At 35.4% G+C, this 21,540-nt stretch overlaps 1 protein-coding gene across 21 annotated transcripts in view; it reads right to left on the bottom strand.

The window, feature by feature from the left end:
- The window catches only part of KCNMA1 (potassium calcium-activated channel subfamily M alpha 1), a 426,636-nt gene that overhangs the window by 130,818 nt on the left and 274,278 nt on the right, over positions 1–21,540 (bottom strand). For all 21 annotated transcript variants that reach the window (XM_041475751.1, XM_041475740.1, XM_041475717.1 and 18 more), the window contains 6 exons: positions 18,083–18,158; positions 16,794–16,964; positions 15,075–15,166; positions 4,414–4,524; positions 2,463–2,568; positions 973–1,055 (listed from right to left, as the gene is read on the bottom strand). In XM_041475751.1, the coding sequence (XP_041331685.1) occupies positions 973–1,055; positions 2,463–2,568; positions 4,414–4,524; positions 15,075–15,166; positions 16,794–16,964; positions 18,083–18,158 (639 nt within the window). The remainder of the gene's footprint in view (positions 1–972; positions 1,056–2,462; positions 2,569–4,413; positions 4,525–15,074; positions 15,167–16,793; positions 16,965–18,082; positions 18,159–21,540) is intronic.

The raw sequence follows: 21,540 nt of genomic DNA, 5'->3' as shown, positions 1-21,540 counted from the left end.
TATTTTTAATGTATTCATGCAATCAATGTCAAAATAAAGTTTCTTGCACTGCAACTCAAACTATGTTTGCAAAATGAAACTAGGTGTATTTTAGCCTTGTGTCTTTCTCAGATATCTACATCTCTTGCACACAGTGGTAGTTTTACAGAAGAGCAACTTTAGTAGCATTTTTTTATTTCTCCCCTTCCTTCAATACACAGCATGCAAACATCTGACAAGCCAGTAAAATCTGTTTATAACACTGGCCAAACTTTTAATCAATCACTGACTGAGATTTTAATTTTAAAAAGGAGACTGCTCTCATTAAAACTAGGATTGTATGAACAAAACAAAAAATGGAATGGCTTAGGTTTGTTGTAACTCTAGCTGCCATCTGCTGACTGACTGTTTCATCTCCTCCCTTCAGAGACTACAAGGAGGAAAGCAGGAGGAGATCTGGTGGTCCCTAGTGCTGTAAATGCCTTGTCAATCAAAACAAGCAATGTCTGGTCTTCAGTGTAAAAAAAGCAGGATGGGGACAGGAGACAACTCCCTTGCATGCTCTGCTACCCCCTGAGCAGTGCTGTACTTGTAGGAGCAGATCCACCACGGAGCAGCAAGAATGAAGCACTGAGGGTGCTTCTGCCCCATCATTGACACAGCCCCTGCAGTGTATTGTTGCAACAACATGACTGCATTCCCTTTCCTCTCTGCGTTCAGCTCAGAATACTCAAATCTTAGCTCCTGCAAAATGACTATGAGTGTCAAAGCCCGTGCTCCAAGTGTCTCTTCTGACACACTAAAGCAGACAGATGAAACAATGGAGGTAGGAATTTAAGGTATTCTCACCTCTGGACATTGGTGAGGATCTTTTAATTTGTCCTCTTAAAAAAAAAAAAAAAATCTACAGTATTCTTTGAGTGCAACAGATCAGATATAAAATTAGCTAATCAGAGTTAAGAACCAAAAAGCTATTAAAACTACAGAGTTTACCTCATAATATTGGAGGCATCTTCAGCATCTGGGTCAGCGCAGTATTTATTGGCAAGGATTAGGCACGCATCTGCTGACTCTATCTGAGACACCAAAGAAAAAGGAAACATATAAAGCAACATCTCCTTCCAGCTCTTCCTTCCTCATAAACTATCAAGGCATCCAGCACTGGCTGCATGAGTGTGAGTGCCACTTCTCAATAGTGGTAATCAAAAATGTTTCTAGGCTAACACAAGTTCATGCCAGCGATTACGACCACTCTCGTGTACGCAGAGAATTTCTTGAAACTTGCTTGTGATGATCAGAGCAGGTCAGCAGTTCAACTGATGACTCTTACTCTGAATCAGCTGAGCCACAAAGGTGGTAATGTTAATCATTTGTAACCAGATATTGGAATTTAGACTTGTAGATCCATCGGAAGTTCCTGTTGCATCAGCACAGTGCTCCCACAATCCCTGCAGCTTTGTTTGGGAATTTCGGTACTTTCCTATTCAAGACAGGAAGAGGTGGCTGAACTGATTTAGAATTTGAGCACTGGATTTAGAAAGCAACAGGAGGACAACTGATCTATCCACAGGACCTCTAGATTCACACAAACCTGAGCTGTACAGAACTCAAAGCAGATGACAAAAGTATTTACCAGCGTATACAACCAAATATCAACATAAAGAATGGTGGAATACAGAACACAAAATAAGAATACTATTTTATGACCATAATTAGGACATGCTCTGATGAACTGAAACAGTGTAAGCATTGGCTTACAAAAATCTTAAGCAATTTCTGCAGGCAAAATGGACAAAAGACATGCTTAGTACTCCAGAAAGTGTAAATTACACTGTACTAATAAAATATTATTGACTTAAGTAGCCAGTTTACATTCCACTGGGAAAAAGAAACAAAAAAGTTAATTATGTATCTGACAACTCGATTTTTCTTTAATTTTCTTTTGTTTCAAACTTCATGCTTTAAGAGAGTGAAATAATTTACCAGTTAGAAATTCTAGAAAATAAATATCTAAATAAGTCAAACTATCTAACTTTATCAAAAACCTTAACTTGCATTTTTCTTTCTGGATTCTAGACAATAGAAAAAGGGTTTGGAAGGTGAAAAAATATTTTTAAATTGTTCTGATAAGTTAAGACAACAGCACTTTAAGCAATTACTGTAAGACAATATCTTGCTATATCAAACATTAATGTAAAATACACTTTTCAATGAAGCGTCAATGAAAAATTCATAAAGTGTTCAATGGAATGGCAGACAATGTATCTTAAGTCACTGTTGCTGTAGCTTTGAAGATCTATAGATATGGGAAAAAAAAAGGTTTACCAGTATAGATATAATTTATTACTTAAGATAATAGAGATGGAAAAACATTCTTTTGGGGTTACATGAAGAAGGGCTTTAGTGTTTGGTTGTTTTTCCAAATAATGAAAGGAGTACTTATAAAAAAATAAATTAGCAGAACAGAACAACAGAGCTGTTACCTTTACTCTTGCCAGGTCATGGGGATTAAGGACTGAACCCTGATAAAATTCCACCTGAGTGAAGTGTCGTTTAAAAAGAGCTTCCAGCTCAAGGTTAGGGGAGATACTGCATTGGAAAGAGGAAGAAAACACAAGAGCAAATGAGAGGTTAATTTCCATAACTGCTCCATTTCCTGCATTTACAAACCCACCTATTTATTTATTTCAGATATTCAGACTTCTGCTGATGCTTTTTCTGTGGCATGGAAGCAGCATGCCTTACTTAACAGATGAACACTACATTGCCTACACTGCTGCCTTACTTGTAGCTGCAGCACTTCTGGCCCACCCTGCGTTACTCTCCACGTTTGTTGTGTGTACATTTCCAAGGGATCCAGAAGTATGGGTGCAAGCATTTGAAAATATCCTCTCCCAGCATTCTACCCAGAAATTATATAGTACCACAATCATCCTCTGCATGTCCCTACCATTCTGACAACAGCTGACTCTGTTGAATAAAACAGCTTAATGCAAGCTCTCTAAAAATCAGAAAATGAAACCAGACAGGGACCCTGAGGCCTCTATGAGCTACAATTAAAACAAACATAATGATGCCATGGCTTTGCCTCATTTCATTTTGCCAGAAACAAAAGAAAATCAAACGGATTACAGTCAATTACATAATGTGGCACCAAAATTGTACATATATTTTCTGGTGCCACTCATTAAAATAGAAGGAATTTAATAGCTACTGGCACAAACAAGTAGCAAGGTGCTAAACTCCTTTCATGTGAATGTGCAGTTTCCTGATTCCTATCACCACACATTTTCACTGTGGAAATCTTGATCCCCGATTTCCTCTCACAGTCACTTGTTATTACATAGAGAGGGAATAAAAAAAAATTATGTAGTTACTTGAGGATGTCATCTTTAGTTCAAATTGAAAGGACTAGATTAAAAATTTGTGGAAGTACTCTGATTCTTAGTTTTCAGCTTTCACTGTTAGATCATCACAAATAATATCCTTACCTTTTTACTAATTTTCTTTGTCAACAAGTGCAGAATGCATTGCTGAATGCAAAAAAATAACACTTATAACTTGCAACTCTTCCAAACAGATGCCATTACAGAACAGAAAAGATACTGTCTCCTATCACGTAGCTTTTTCTAGCAGTTCCTCCCCAGGAAGGAGGGAGGAATAATACAATGCCAGCATTGTATTAGTTATTTGGCATTGTATTAGCTATTAAACTGTTATTATCTTACACATCATGTAGAGCCTGAAAGAAACATCAACCTCATTAAGACTCCTTTTCAAATTCCACATAAGAAAAAGGCAAGATACCGTGTGTGTGTATATATGTGTATATAATGGAATAAAGAGCAGTACTGACTACCACCATGACAATAATTTCATTTATATTCTCAATACCTTGGTAAAGTATCAGTTATATTAAAGCTGAATCTGCACCTACATTTTTCATTTTCTAAATACTCTGCATTTTAAAACAAGCACTTTCCTAGAGAGATCCAGGGTGAAAACATGTTTCAGATACCATAAGTTGGTACAACATAAAGTGCTTTTCATCAGTTTTACTGATGCTACTAATTTTGGTTGTTTCCCTAGGAATATTTACCACTAAAAAAAACATCTGATGCTATCTATTTGCATTTCAGTATTTTTTATTTCACAATCCAATCCCCACTTCAACTATGCATTTAGCTATGCACCTCACAGACAACACAACAAGGTCTGAAGTGTCTGCTTAAAGCAAATATACTTAGTAGGGTGTTATGGAAAATGTAGGAAAACCCCCACTTTTCTCAAGACATATTTTTAATAAACTTAAATGCAAATATTAATCTTAAGGTTATTTGGAGCTTTAAATATTCTCTGTCTTCCCAGAAGATACAGCTGAACTTAATGAGTTTTAGTAACAGAGGATAAGACCAAAGTCGAAAGATTACTCACTTATGCAGAAAGACGATTTCTACATTGACATCATCCCTATCCTTGTGCAGGAAGTCCTTCAGGAAGTTCGACACACTTTCAAGTGTTATGTGACCACAGACAACTATGTGCCTGTTACAGAAAAATAAGAGTTAATCTTGCAAAGCAGGTAAAACAAGCAAGCAAGCAGAAATGGAAATGACAACTTATTGAGAAAAAAGAGCATTAGTCTCTTCTTGATATTTCTCTAGATCCTATTCCACAAAGTCAGAGAAGAAAAGTATCAATTCCAAAGGGTTTTTTGCAACTGCAAATGTACACATGTACACACTGTCACCTGTAAAGCCATTTGTCCAGGTTGTATTACACATTTAACAATAAGTAGGATCAGTTATATATATGTTTATACACTGTATTAACCAATCCCTTTCAAAGTCATATTTCTTCATTTTACACATCTTTCTCAAAATCTTCAACTCTTCTAACGAGATTCACTGTTTAGATTTTTGGGTTAAGACAGTAAATCTCCCTAAAATTATTCAATATTTTTCAATAGTTGAAGCAGACTTTTGTGCCAAGGAAGGGAATGCAAAGCTTGCCAATTACAGGCCATAAGCACTAAGAAAAGAAATCTTTTTCCTAGCATAAAACCTAAAGGGAGGGTACTTTACAACAGAAAGTCATTGTTTACTATTATCACTTTTCTGGCAGAGCACAGTGTGTTAAACATTTATTTTGAAATGCGATAACTCCTTTTACATGAGTATTTAAACATCACCAGGACTCAAATGCAATTTTAGAAATAGCAACAATCTAAAATTTCAATTGTTTCGTTTTATTTAATAGGCAAGAAAGAGAAGTTTACAAGAGACTGTGGCCATGCTAGTTTGTATTTAACATAGGACTAGATATGTGAATGTTTATTGCTAAACTTGCTATTCATAGTTTCTGCTTTGCCATTTTTTGTTTTTAAACATAAGTTTTGGGTGCAATAAATGTCCTTGGACTGCAAACAATTAAAAACACAAAAACACGAGTTAAAGCTTTTCTGTTTTATGAGATGGTAAGCACAGTATCAGAAAACAAGACATAAAATATATCAGGTCAGCCTTTTTCCTTGGGCCAAGGGGTTCTCTGGAGGTTCCTCTGGGAGTTTTGCAGCCCGGCAGAGTTTGCAGCACGCTGGGTACAGGGGAGAACCAAGCCTACACTGCCCCCACCAGAAGGACTCTGCCCCTGCTTCCCTGATGGCCACTTGCCTGAGTTGCCAGAGGTGTACAAGTATGACTTAGTGCATTGTTATACATAAAGCAGCAATGGAAAACCTCAGGCAGCTTCAGATTCTGAAGAGATATTTTAAACCTTAGTAGTTTACTTGTGAATTCTGAACAGACTGTTTGGTACACTACATTACACTAACATACAGGGAAGTCCTTTCTGTCTGGTAATATTCCAGACTTTTCCTGGCTATAAACCCATATTGCATCAAAAACCTACCAAGTCCCAGGGAAACTATAAATAGCATCTAAAAATAAAAATTTGTATTCCTTATACTGTTTGTGCACGTCTTCCTACAGGACTGATTTTAAACTACGGGTATTATTTTCTTCAAATGTCTTCATCTATTCCTAATTAAGAAATTGAACTCTCCATTTGGATAGCTTATAGCTTTTGATAGCAGAAATAATTCCTGATTGTAGGGGAAGTCCTTTGTAAAGATCCAGTGCTCTTAGCTTTAGCTGGGTCTCTTCCTGAATGCTCTTCTGATACACTGCATTCCAATGGAGAAAATTTATTACCTCCCTGGTTGATTTCACTCAATATTGGTTCTTTTCTGTAATTAATTAGAGTCCACATTTTAAAAGCATTTTTCTGGGCTGTGCAACCCAGAATATTCCATAGCAGAAGAAAGTACCAGAGTATCAAAAGATTACAAGGTAATTCATGCTCTCAGATACCTGCAGAGGTTACTTGCTACAAAAAGCTCCTGCTAAGAGCAGATGCATTTGGTACAATCCTGTTATGACTCTCACTGAGTAGAGACTCACAGCAATCTGCTCCAGTGAAAATAAAAAATTTGGCTGCCAAAAACTCTCACATTTGGGTATCAGGACTAATTGCTTTAGGAGTTTCAAAAGGCATTTACACTGCGGTCTCCTTTTATACTCTGATTCGGAGCTGGACAGAATCTATTCTTCTCTTCTTTACTATTATACAGTGCATGGCAGTGTCCTGAACAGTGACTGCAACAAAACCTCCTGGCTTTCAAAGAACATTTTCTGGTAAGATACTTGCATTCATTTTTGGTTGAAAACTCCCACCAGAAAAACCTTCCTTTAACATAAGTCATATTTTTGCTTAGAAGTAAAAGAAATTGAAAACAGATTTCCTACTTGCCCATGGAGAGTTATTAGGTATATTATTTAAGAAAACTTGAAGAATTTATATTGGAACTTATAATGATCCAATCTGTTCTGTGTATGATTTGAAGATTTATAACTTCCTCTGTTTGTTTTAGTAACCATTGTATCCACTTTTTAATTTTTTTTAAACACCCTTTTTTTTTCATGCACTGAGAAAGTAAAGCCAACATAGTGGATGTCTTTTGTTGTCTGCAAAAGAGTTGGTTAGTAGAAAGACACAGAATTCAGTTCATTTGGTCAACAGAAGTATCTAACTTCTGCATTAAGCTTTTCTTTCTGAAAAGCCTCAGAACTAGTACATTACTATTATTTCTTTTTTTCATTCTTTACAAACAAAATCTATAAAGTCCTTTGCCATACTGAAAGACATGATTTAAGAATTTAGACATTTTTATTAATGATAGGTATTTAGGAGGACTAAGGTTTTTGTTAAGTAGAAGTTGTCATTGATACACATATCAGATGTAAAACTGGTTTAATGTACCAGTGGGGATCCATACTATATGATTGTGATGCTGCAAAATAAACCTTTAACAAAGAATCAAAAGCTTACCAGGAGCCATATTCTATCAACAAAGATAGGCTAATCCATCCTCTCCCACATATATTTAGCATTCTCAAAATGAATTTGAGAAATACGAAAAAATATGAAAATATTTCAAATATGAAGAACTGGCACAGATGTACACAGTTGACTTCAATTGTGATTCTACAAAATTGGAATTCTCTACAGTAATGATTTTTTTCCACCCTAGTATTGACATAATGACCCATTTACTAAAAATCCTCCAGTTTCTTATAAGGTAAATAAAAATGGAGACAAAAAATCCAAAGCTACTACAAACTGTTTCAGTAAGGAAAACAATGAAATGAGCAAAAGTTAAATCATCTAGATTTTTGGCATGAGATAATTGAGAACATACACTTAAACCATGTAAATAGCACTGTAAATGAAAACAGATCCGCTCTGAATGGGATTCTTTAAAAAGGATCTTTGCATGGTTCTTCCCTCAGAGGACACAATACAAAAGGCAAATCTTTTGCCTCTTTATTTTGCAAGAAACATCCATTTTATTGGAATAAGTACAAAGAACCTGAAAAAATTCACTCCAACTAGTCTGTTCTGATAAATCAAAAATAATAAATAAAAAATTCTGTTCAGTATTCAGCTGAATACTTGGTGTTCACTTGTAAAGTAACTAAAGGAAGTGGGGTGCATATTGATATAGATACCTCTATAAAATTATGATATTTATATCAAATACATATGCTCAGACCTTTTCATGGTATTTCTGCTTAGCATTCTGCTCTTTCCTTCATCCACTGACCATCGAAACTCTTAATATACCAGCAGCAGGCTGCTGTGGTTGAAGCAGCAGCAGCTTGTAAAGTCTAACAGGTTTTGCTAAAAGAAATTATGGATGTCAGTCATGTTTTCTTGTTAAAAAGAATCAATAAATGTCAACAGAGAATGTATATGTGGCCTGCTTGTTTATCTACCGGTAATATGCATTCTTAAACATGCCAGTTTACAGTACATTTCTAGGTGGTTGTGCTTTTCATGATTTACCAAACATTACTCAGGATTCTGATAATTCAGCTTAAAACTTCATGTGTGTGCTTCTGTGTCTTTCTCTTATTTCAATATAAACTCCCCTCTCAGATTAACTCTGTTAGAGTAGTAAGTGCTGTGCAGCCACAATCTGAAGTGTTTCCCTTTCTTTTTCACAGAAGACTTGAGCCCAAGGATGATGGTCCTCTAAGGATCTCTTATGTAGCCAATGTGTACAGTAAAAAAATAATTAAACTGTAAGCTAATTTCTCAATCTGATTCTCCCATCAGGCTCTGTAAATCTTCTAGTAGAAAGGAGACAAGCAGAATATATTAAAGGATACAGCAAATGGACCATCAAGCAAGTTTAAGATCTTCTTCTCCTACAACTGTTTGTCCAAAACTAGATTTTTATTATTCTCTTTATTCTTGAAGGATTAAAAATCTCAAAAGCGTTGCAGTTACTAAGAAGTGTTGCAGACACTAAAATATGTGTCAGCATTAAAAGTATACAAGCATATGGCCATACTGTCAGAGGAGATGCAACTGAAGTATGTGAAAACATACCTCAGTACCTTTAATTTCTGTAAATTGGACCTGATAGCTTCAACTGTCAGCTATTTAGGAACCAGAGTGTATTTGTGCAGCTGCTGCGCTTAATTCTGACAGAAAATATCTGTTCTTTCCACCAGGTTCCATGCCTTTGAATTCTCTCTCAATTCATAAAACAGAAAAGGGGATTCGGTAACACCAGGAAGCACTCAAAAAGCTCCATTCAATATGTGGTGGACTGTACAGATCAGTAGAACCCTACTAGATCCTACATCAGATTAACACAAACAGGAAATTGTTAATGTCAGGCATTTGAAATTTTCTCTGATGCAAATATTAAGTCACTTCGTGACCAATAAAAGAGTGCATTTCAGCTTCTTTAATCCAGGATAAATAGCACATTTCTTTGTTTAAACTACACATTAGAGCTTTCATCCAAGTCTGTTGGCAATGGCACGCTGTCCTACATGACTCACTCTGGGCTGCTTTGTTTGTTTAAACTTTGCTCAGCTACAGCTAGATGAATTTATCTTGCATTTTTATGATCATGATCTAAAGAATTTTGTAAAGTTTCGCTATAATCCAATTTAAAAGTCAATATTCTTTGTTTAATGCACACCTCCAAACCAGCCATAATAAAATGAAAGCACAGCAATTTGTTTCTTCTATGGTCAGGATTAGTGGAGGCTTCCACTGTAGCTTAAAGTATGAATATTCATCCTTTCATTCAGTCTGAATGGCAATATTATTTAGAGTATTTCTGCTTTTATGAAAAATACCACAACATTCAGTCACAACACCTTCTATCACCAGAAGACAAAAGTGAGTAGTTTACTATAAATAGAAGGGAAAACATGCTGAACAGCATGCACAAGGAGCCCACACTAGAAAGCTTACAGTGAAATGCAGGGGTAATCTACACCTCCAGCATTAGCATCTCACTTGCAAACAGACCTTAACTGACTGTTCTAATCCCTTCAAACCCTGGACTTCATTTTTGTAACATTTTGTGTGACAGATATCACACACACAAGCCATCCTGTTTTTACTTCTGAAATCAACTGAAAGTAGTTTCTATTAAATACATTGCTTTCTCCCATTATTACTCATTTTCAAATCACCTTATGTGTTTTTTAACTGCTCAATGAGTCAAAAAATAATTAAATCTTTTGTAAGCAATGCAGGAGTTAAGAAAGGTTCTTCAGATTTTTGAGCATTTCATCCATAAGCAGAGCCAGTGCATTTCTCTGCACAGAAATCATCCCAAAATGTCATGAGTAATTTTCTGCAACAGAACGTGAGTGAAAGCAAGAAGTCTCTAAAACTTGCTGAACAATTAATCACTTCTGCCATCTCACATTACACAGCCTGGAATGCCATGTACTGTACAGTTTGTAGAATATGGTAGATCAGCAGATGCATAAACCAGATTCAGTCTTTCTTGGGTCAAAATTTGAACAGCAACTACTGCTATTTGATGCCAAATCCAAAAGGTTTTTTTCAAAGTTTAAGCAGAGAAAAGGAACTTTTAAAACTTCAATTGAAAATATAAAAGAAGTGCTATAATTGTAGGAATGGAACATGGTATGATATCTCAAATACACATTTTAAAGTCATGATGTTCTTATATGTCACTTCCCACATTTCCCTTCTTACTTTCAAAAGAATGGATATAGTTTCATATACACACAAAATTGGAAAATAAAGAAGTTTCTCCTATTTCTTCTATCTGTCAGTCTATTTAACACTCATCAGATTTTCTTTATCACTAAGTGAAATTTCATTTGAAAAAGTGGGATTAGAAGAATGGCAAGCAGATGGGAAATAGAGACACCCCTGGGACCATAATGTAATCCATGTCACATTCTCTTATTACATTCTCATCCCACTGAAAAAATAATATCTTACATCTTGCATCAAATTATTTAATATAAGAATTTAATGTCACTTTCTTTGGAGCTATGCCTCTCATTACTGCAGCAAATGGACCTTTTCTTTGGTTAAGCCTTAACTTTTCTTTTTTCTAATTTGTAATGAAATTCATATGTCTAATGAGTCCAATATGACCTGTCAACTTAAATTATCTGTTTGTCTTTCTGTTTACCATATCTATCTGTCTACAGTTTTTATTTTCCTCTGTGAAGTTTAGTTATTGAATCCCATGTTTCCTTCTGGAAGGAATTTCTAACAGATGATTATTCCTGTTGATATGTTGATGATTTGGTAATTTATGGCTTGTAAATTTAAGAAATCTGTAGAAATCTCTGGGAAGCAAAGCAGATCATGAGTGAAGAGAAACAGGAGGTTCTAATACCTTATACAGTAAAGGGCTGTGATTTCATTAAAATGCTTTTTTAATCTTACATATTAACTACAATAATGCCTCTGGATAATTTATTTTTACATCTTTTGAATCTGCAATGAAGTCTAGCATAAACCTGTACTATGCTGACAAAGCAAGCAGCTTATATAAACACAGCCAGAATCACAGAATGGGTCAGGTTGGAGGGGACCACAGTGGTTCCTGTGGCCCAACCTCCTTGCTCAGCCAGGTCATTGCTCTCTCTGCCATACCTACTCATGCGAAGCTGTGTTCTACTTTCTGCCCTCATAAAGACTTTGCATCAGACTTGATAGCAGTATTGCACAAAAAAGACAAAATAATTTAGTCCATGGAATTAGAAGTCATTAATTCAATGTAAAGACCGAAAAAATCAGGCTGAGTTCATCAGTTTACAAATGTTCTTTTCATATGCTTTCTAGAGCTTCATGCACACTGATTTACAATAAATTAGTATCTTCAACTGCAAAATATTTCAGAGAATTAAAATCCAGTCTGATTGTATGCACACGCAAATACGGAAATGGAACAAGCACAATCTTGACTGAAAAGTAAATTAGTAAACACAGAATAAATTTTGTATAGATATATTGGTAAAGACATGTTGGTATAAATGCAACAGTAAGTACTGCTGTTTATTTAATAGCTGAAGACGAAACTTCAATCAAAAACTATTAAGATATTCCTGTTTCTCAGAAGTCACCTTACAATAAAATTACAAAGCAGAAATTAGAACTCCATTTTAAATCTAAAAAATTCCCTGTGGACTTTCACAACTAAATGAACCTATTATCTAGTAAGTTTAACCAGTGATAACTGTCTTCAAACTACTTTTATTTCCAAAGTTTCTATGTATGGGTCTCATCTAAAACAAAAATAAGGTTCTTTATTATGCAAAATGAATCCTATATAGTTTATGATCCTCTGGGGACTTTATTGGCTGAAAAGCAAAATGAAATGTGAGCTCAAATGTGACGTGTTTGTTATTTCTCTTCTTTAGTTAGTGAAGTTTGTATCAATAATTCTTATGCATACATTCTAGCTCCTTTATAGTAACCATTCTGCAGCAAGGCTCTCCATAGTATTAAAGTCACTTAGTGCAAAACTCAAAACATACCTAATCATACTCTGGTTTTAATTTCTGATTAAATGTTTAATAATCATGTTATTACACACACTGAGTTTAGGAGGCAACACATTGTGCTGTTTCCTGGCATGGTTACTAGCTGGGGTTAAACCACGACAATGTATAAACATATATACAGATGAAGCAAAGCAGATTCCATGCATTTATCCATTTTGTACAGAGTTAAAAAGTACACACATTTGCTGTTTCAAGGGCTGAAACTATATCTTTCACCAAAATTCAGCTGTTTTCATATTGGAAATGTATTTAATCTGGAAACTTTCTGACATAAGAAATAGAACAACTGTAGTTTCTCATTATTTTTGCTGCCAGAATCTATGCTTGGTTGCTCAACTAAAGACCTTATACTGCTAATTACTACCACATGCCCATATCCCAAGCAAAGGAAAACTTATTGGTTCTGACAATCCATTCTCTCAACACTGAATTCCAAATGAAAACTTCAATTTTGGCCAAACATAACATTTCATCAATCTTGTTCTACTGACTGCAAAAGCAACATCAAACAAGGGGTCCTAATGGCTTTTTACTGTGCAGTTCCCAAGCTTAGATTCTCTGATGAAAGACCCACATGAGCAGGACATCTTTAAACTACTTAGTAATTAATAATTGAACCAGAAAACAATGCATAAAGTAAATTGAACAGTTTGTATGCTGATGACAGAGATGAGTTTCAAGCGACAAATTATATGAGCAGTAGAGATCAGCAAAAAAAGCACTGACGACAGAGTGAGATAAAAACAAATAGACAATGCATATAAAGAAAGACAAAAACGAAAAGTGAAAAAATAAAAATTAAGCACGCCCCAAAGCTAGCAGAAGCCTGTAATCTGAAGTTGAGTTTTTCAGGATGTGGGTTTCTGACTGAAGATCAGGTCCAAATTTAGAGACATCTGAGCAATGCCGGGTACTAGTGACAATGTAGAAGGGAAGGGACAAACTCTGTGCAAAACAGGTTTTAACCATATTACCCTCTGCTATAACTCCTTTAGAGCTTTGAAAACAGAGGGATACGTTCTGAGTTTGGAAAACCTCTCTTTGAGAAAACAAGTATGAATATAAATATGAAATTGTCCTGGCGTCTGTGACAAATATTTTGGGAAATTAAGAATACTACTCATTCCCAGAAACAAATCAAGGCATTTAGTTTGTCTAGGTAAGTGATGCAAGCTTTCAACATCAGTGTTTACAGTTTACCTTGGACATCTGAGGGTATCTCAATAAATGCACATATTGAAGTTCTCTAATTGCTTGAGTATTATTGAGGAAAAAACAGTATAAGTTATATCTAATTTTAAAACTTTTATTTATCTTCACAGTGATACAAAATGCTCTAGAATTAGCTCTGTGAGACAGGTACACTCTTTCTGCTGCACAGAGAAATAACTTGATAAAATCATAATCCACTTCAACAGAATGTTGCATGGGTAATGATTTGAAAGGAACCTAGTAAAAATTATCTTCTTAAAGTAAGAAGAGGGACAATTCATTAGATAAATTTATTGCAGTACTTTAATTTATATCATATGAAAAGGACTCCATATGACTAGACTTTCAGGGCAAATATACTCTACCAGTGGATGTCACAATGGCATGTAATGAAATGAAGGATGGCAACACTAAAGGTGATATTGTGCTGTATGTCTCTATTTTGCTGAGGATATCTAGTTCAGTAAAGGCTTTATCCCAGCACAACCAGGAGCTGGGAATGCCAGAAGGAGCTAGTTTTAACTTGGTCAAAAAAACAAGCAGGCTTTCAAGAGAAATGTAATGAGGTAATGTGGTCCAATAAAATTTAACATTTGCCACCAGGTAAAAATAGTAGGTTTGGTTTTTTACCATACTGTTTGTTAAGGCTACTGCTTACTCTTCTTCAGATACACTTAATGTGATACAGGGAAGAGAACTGCTTTAAAATCCCTGGTCACAGATTCTAAACTCATGAGAGTTTGCAATATCCATGGAAAGTCAGAAAAAGCTGCATGAGATCTGACTCTGCTGGTTGAACATTGAGAAACAGGGCTATTAGACTTCTTATATAGTCAGTCCAACCAAACAAACTGGTAAATATGTATCTCCTATTTTGCATCCAGTAAAACAAAGTTTTCTGAAGTTGTCTGAAAATCATGCAAATTATCATTGTCACTTAGTTAAGAGACAAACATGATAATTCTGATGCCCAAAATGGTGAAGTGACAATTCACCCTCGCTGCAGAAGTGAACTGCATATGTAACAGCAGCAGTTTTTACAGGATGTATCAGTGTAGTCTGAGTGGTATCCAAGTTCTCTTGACATAGGGACAAAATGTTGTGACTTGTACCATAGCACAGCCCAGGTCTCTAATTATAGTGTGACAACTCTCCAGTGGTAACATCTGATGTCAAAGAACACAGCCTTGTAAGCTGTGAGTCAGCTGTTACCACCTTCAGGGGCTCTTTAGAGTCCCACAACCACACCTGGTCTTTTTGGACTTACTTTCTGCCTCGGGTTGAGTTAAAAGTTCCGCCGTATTTCTTCCGATTAAGGATGAGAGCAGCAATTTCTGGCACGTAGCGAGCAAACATTGCCTACATGCATGAAACAAAAACACAAAAAAAAAAAAAGAAAATGGCATGCAGAGAGTGTTCTACTGCAGCAGAGGCAGCAGAGCCTCTTGGGATACTTACTTTCTTCCACTAACCGCACTATAGGAACCACCATATTTCTTGCGGTTTCCTATTAACTCTATGATTTCAGGGACGTAGCTGGCAAACATGGCCTAAGAAGAAGATAGGAGACAGAAGAAAAGACTAAAAAGAGAGGCCAAAGAAAGGGGGATGATGAATATTTTCAGAAGATATATATTTTTAAGATCTGAAAATGCAAAAGAATTAGATCTATGCAGTTGTTTAAAAAGAAAATGTTTAAAAAATAAAAAATTTCTTATCAAACAAAACAAGAGGGTTCAATGTAAAAGTTGGTTTTAGAAAAGGTACACACCTTATAAATAAAGAAAATGGTCAAAAGAGGAAAAATGGACATGTAAAACAAAACAAGAACAAAATTACTTCAAACTGGTGTCTAACCACAAAAAACAGTTATGTCTATTTCTTCGTGAAGAGGGGAGGGGGAAAAAACCTATCCAAGCCCCACTCAAAAAAAACCAAAACCAAGTATTATCATTACTGTTACATTTCTGTTTTAAAACACACTCTTCCCCCCATTGTAAAAATTTAAAAGAAGACAAAAACAAGATTAAATCAGGGGTTATTTCCCCATCAAGAAACAAAAAAATCACCCCACCGCCACCCAAAAAAACGTTTCCAAAAGTTCTTGGGTTTAGAAGTATTGGAATAACATGTGATAGAAAAAAGGTTTTGAGGAGAAAATAAAACTTATTCTGCCATGTTTTGTCCAACAAACAGCTTCCTTGTGGCTGGATACTTCAAAGAGCTACTGCCATTTGACATGATCTTTGTCTTCACATGCCAATAAACAGATGAGAATGCATATATGTAACGCTCATACACATCTGTGTGTGTCTAATATATGGCATTCATAACATTGTTTATATACATACCACCTCTGTGAGATGTATGTATATGTGAAACCAATGGATGGGGTAAAGTAACAATATGCATGTGTGTGTGTGGGCACAATACACATTACATCCGCATAGCATTTACCTTGCACAGGGTAAATACTAAAATAAACTTGGCTAGTTTATAGAACATTGCAACAAGTGTAATAATATTACTAGCACTAACAAATAATGGAAAAGTTGGCAAGACAAATAGTAACTTGGGTGCTATTTACATATAGGATAAAGAACACGAGAAATTGCTGATACAAAAGGATACCAGTTATGGTCATGTGATAAACTGTGAGCTACAATTGTACTACATGACATGAAAGGAAGCTTGAAATTAAATAGAATGTGATTTGCCATCATCTGGATCAGGCAAGCTGCTCTTTAAGGCAGTCCAAAGCCACAGTGTTTGTTGGAATTCTGGGAAGGAACACAGAAGGGTGGGTAGGACTTCTGAAACCGCAAAGTGCCTTTAAATATCAATAGCAACCCCCAAAAATGCTCTACAATCAGTCACTAAGAAGTAAAGGACTACAAATAACATTAGATGTTGAAATATTAAGGCACTTCATGTATTCACATGCATTACTCATTTCAATGGATTAGAAAAATTCTAATTCTGGACTAATTTGACAAGCTCTGCCGAAATATCTATCTACAGGAAAAAAATGCATATTAAACATACTTTAATGTTTTATAATTAATTTTAGTTCACTAATCCAGATATTAGTGTTTCTTTAATTACAACATTGAGATATACAGGATTAAGTTTTAAGGTAACTGGAGTATTAAGAAGAATATAAAGAAGAATTTTTACCAATCCCCCAAGGATGAAGAAGACCATGAAAAGGCGACCAAGGGTTGTTTTTGCATAAACATCTCCATAGCCAACGGTGGACATTGTAACCATCAGCAAATAAACACATTCCCAGTATGTCAGCGGTTGATTATTTTGGAAATTTTCCCATGGATCCCCTGAGTTCTCCACCTACAATGTACAAGAAAACATGTAATGAATTATATTAATTATAACTGACTCTAATTAACCCCGAATTAACTCTACCCATATATGCACGTGCCTGTGCATGTATATAGATATATAATTTGGCACATAATATGAACACTGAATCCTTTCCTGTGATTTATTTTCATCAAATACAGAACCTGACCCTGTGCCAAATAGAGCCCTGCAGTACTTTTGCCAATATATACAGCCCTGCTACTCAGATCATTTATGGGAAGTATCTTTTCCAGGCACCACAAAATAATGTAACTTACTCATGTAGTTTGGTAAGTTCATTTAATAAAAATGTGTTCAGAATATTTTCAGAGTAAATCTTACTTTTAATGCAATTATACTCCTCAGTGTTTTTGTTTTGAAATATTATGAAGCCATTGAAAGCATTACTAGCACCTTTAGTGGAATGCTAATACTTTTTTCAAAAAAGCCAGCCACTGTTAAGACAAAATTATAAATTTTTCAGTGGCAAAGAAGTGTGCCATCTAAAATTTGTTCCATAGGAAAAAGTTGAAGTCTGAGTATTCCTAGAGTAGAATAGAAAAGCTTTTATTGAAAAACAAAAGGAAAAAATTCCAAGTCCTAGAAAATAACATTCCCTTGGTCTTGATGTAACATTTAAGGGGTGTTGTACTCTGTTTGTTCAAAAATAGAAAATACATAATTAAAACACTCAAAATCTCTGTACATCATTTTAAGGGCGAGCATTGAACGACCGATACCGCAAGAAAAGCAGGAGTTGGGATGCAATCCCGCATAGCTGGGCGCAGTAAGCGACTGACACGGCAAGAAAAGCAGGAGTTGGGATCAATCCCGCACAGCCGGGCGCAGTTTCCCAGCGGCGCCGGCGGCAGGGCCCGCACGGGCCGCACGCTCGGGGCGCTGCCGGGCCAGCAGCGCCCCCTGGCGCGCAGCGCTCCCCGCGCCCCTGGCGCGCCCCGCGCAGAGCCGGCCCGAGCGCGGGGACGCGGACAGAGCGGAGCGCCCTTTATTGCACTCTGTCCGGCACTGCCGAGAGCAGCAGGAAAGCAGCTCGGAGCCCACGGTGCAGCAGGAAAAGTCAGTGAAGTGTTTGGAAATGCACTCACCAAATGTATGAACCCAGCTGCTGTCAGCCACGTGCTGATAAATATAGAGCACAGATTCACTAGCTTGATGGAATTACTGGAAATAAACAAAGCAAATAGGAGTTTAGACTAGAATTTGTCACATATATTTTATAAGTACTTGTATACAACTACAAACTTTAGATTGAAGAAGCTGATGATTACTTCCCAAAAGAAAGATTTCCTAAAAAACTTATTCGAAAGTTTATGTATAATATGTATTATTTTTCCTTTGGACAGTTCACATTTTCATAATTTAGACAGCTTGAAAAGAAAGTCCCAATGTATGAGAGGAGAAAGACAAACAGAAACCTTAGGTACATCAGTAGTCAAAAACAAACTAATAGAAAAAAATAATGCTCTTTCACAGATAATCTGCCTGCCTCTCAGTACACTCACTTCTTCATTTTTCACTGCTATACACTCAGAATTATTCACATATAAATACATTAAAAATACATAAGAAAATATGATTCCCAGATGAAAGAACTAAGGTATTTCAGAGTTCCTGTGCAAAATCCTAAGTATTTTCCATATTATTCTGCTTGCATGAACTCCTATGGACTTATTTAGGGAAAATTCACATGAAATTAGAGTATTTCATACTTCACACTCACATTTTTCTCTAAAAGAAGAAAAAAGTATTCTTTAAACCTACCAAAAAATCTGCAAATGCTTTTTAGTCTCACTAAGTATTATTTGCCCTATTCTAGCCAGAAGGGATTTTGAAACATGGACCTCACTCAGTTCAGCAGGAAAATACCATGCGTAAAGTCTTCTAGAAGAAATGCAAATAAAACTTGCTCCCCTCTCTTCTCAGAAAAGTCACTGTCCTAAGAAGGATAGTCAACAGAAACACGAGGAAGTGCTGTCCATGTATGACTGTGTTTAAACAATCTTACACATTCTTGCTTTTGAAAATATTTATAAGAAGGTGTAACACCTCAGAAAAGATCCCACAATTACCCTTCAAGCAATATATAAAAAAATATAAAAATTGAGAAAAATTCACTATCAGTGTTAGCAGTAGTAATTTGTGGTAGAATTGATGTTTCTGTTTATAACCACTTTAAGGGCAATAAAAATGCATTCTTTTCTGAACAAAATAACCTGTAAAATTAACCAGAACAGCTCCTTAAAAGATTTTTTTTAAAGTTACAGTTAATAGACATATGGGAGTGCAAGAAATAGAATATGACTGGGTAATATGATAGATAATGAAATGAATACAGTACTCAAAAATAAAATAGTATATCAGCAGTCTTGTCATTAGTGTTCACCAGCACCAACATATATTCCCTATTTCTCTCTTTCTTAAACTATGGTTGATTAAAGTCCCTATTTTCTTAGTGGTAACATTCATTTACAGAACAGGACTCTAACCAATGGGTTCCTAGATTAAACAAAATCCTAGGAGTGATGCTGATGCAAAGCTCCATTATGAAAGGCTGAGTATCTTCCTTCACCTGAGCTTAGAACACGAGATGTTCCTGATAAAAAAATTACGTGTCTGTTGGTCTCTTCATATCACTGGAATACCCATTAACAGTAACTATTTACATGACTTGTTTGGTACATTTTATTTTTGAAGATTTATTAAACACTGTGCCTTGTCTGTCCTCTATGAAATACTCCCTGTGTTTCTGCCAGAGTCTAAATATAGATGAAGGATTAGTCATAAACATTTTCTCCCTCTTTAAGCTCTTTCCAACATCTGTGCAAAATCCCTTACTGTGAGCCCTGCCTAAGCCCCTGCAGATTTTTTGAAAAATATTAGAAAACAATGAAGGAGAGAAATTTTTCAACTGAAAACTGTAGAATTCGATTTCATAAAACATGGGAACAAAAATTCTTGAATAAAATAAATTTAATTTCAAATAAGAGAAACAAAGGGGTCCTTGGCAGAGTACAGTATTTTAAAGTGCCACTGTAAAATTTTGTTTTGTCTTACAGGATCTTTTCAAATACATTTAGCTTTTTTTTTTCAGATATTCTAATAACCACCTAACACTCTGCTAGTCTCCTTACTGCCTCTGGTTTTGCACTGTGCAGCTTTTTTCACTGTATTCCAGTTTTTGGAATGGCACTTCTGCTCACTGTGTAAATAATATATATTCCTTTAATCCTCATACCTCAGTCAATAATTCTAGCAGTAATTTTCATTTACAGGTTACAGTAAATGTTTTTCTTTACTGGAGAAAAGAGCAAAGGAGGAGAAAATTTCTCTGCAATTTCAAAAAATATTAAAAACACAGCAATACCCAGTACACCATATCAGTTTCTCATCTTCTCAGTTGTTTTGTATTATTAATGCCAAATGCACTGAAATGCCTAGGTCAAATTAGTTCCATACATTCCTCATATAAATACATATCACCTCACACAGAGAACTCTTTTCTTTTGCTGAATTTTTAAACAATAAAAAGTACTTTTTCTCCCCCTACTATAATTTCAGAGCTAGTATGATACATTGAATTTTCTATCCCAATTCAACAATTCAAGTTCTGTTCATTGACTCTTGGTCTTTATGCTCACAAAATTCCTAAAATGTCAAAAATTTCAATAAAACTTTAGAAGTGGATTGCAAAAAATGCTAAAATATCTTACTTCTTGAAGATTTTTAACCGTTCCTGAGCAAAATAATGTTGCAGTAGTGGGCCAAAAGCATACAATACCATATAAGACTTTAAAGTAATAACAAAGGTCTAAGGCCACAGTATGTAATTGAAATCATTGATTGAATTAAGGGAAGCAAATTTTATTTAAATAATACTAGATTTGTTGAGACTACTAGTTTTACTGCTCTAGCTTGTAAAAATTTTTAAAGATTATCCATCTATCACAACGGATCAGCGCTTTATTTTTTTAGGAAACAAAATAATTCAGAACCAGAAGCTGTCAATTAAAGAGTATTCTGGTACTCTAATGGAAAATGTGTGTGCAGCACATGAACTGCAGTTCTGATGGTACTTCAGAACACACTGAAAATATGAAAATTTCTCATTGAAGGTAGCAGTAGCAATAATAAATTAATTTTCTAGCTTGTTCTTTCTAAAAGCTAAACTCATGCAAGGCATTAAAAGAAACCCCAAGCACTTACACAATTAAATTTATGTCAGGTGTAACTAGAAACTCTTCTAAAACAAATTGCATTCTGTTAATTTGTTTTAATTTGAAACATCCATTAAAAAAAAAAAGTTTTGTGAACATTGCTGACATTCCAAATTATTCAGGTCATTTCAGGTTATTAAGTAAGACAATAAAGAGAGCAGACATGACTTTCTGTTGCATTACCAGGAACTGGGAGAGACATAAAAAACTGTTTTGGGGCAGTGACAATTTTTCAGTTAAATAAATGGTATTAGTGATGAACTGCTAAGGATGAATTAACTGACTAAACTGAAACAGTCATAAAAGAAAGTTTTGCTTTACAGGCTTTC

Source organism: Pyrgilauda ruficollis, unplaced genomic scaffold (assembly GCF_017590135.1).
Source record: "Pyrgilauda ruficollis isolate IOZ18807 unplaced genomic scaffold, ASM1759013v1 scaffold11, whole genome shotgun sequence".
Lineage (NCBI taxonomy): Eukaryota > Metazoa > Chordata > Aves > Passeriformes > Passeridae > Pyrgilauda > Pyrgilauda ruficollis.
The sequence above is the reverse complement of the archived record's forward strand: the minus strand, read 5'-3'. Positions and strand labels throughout refer to the sequence as shown.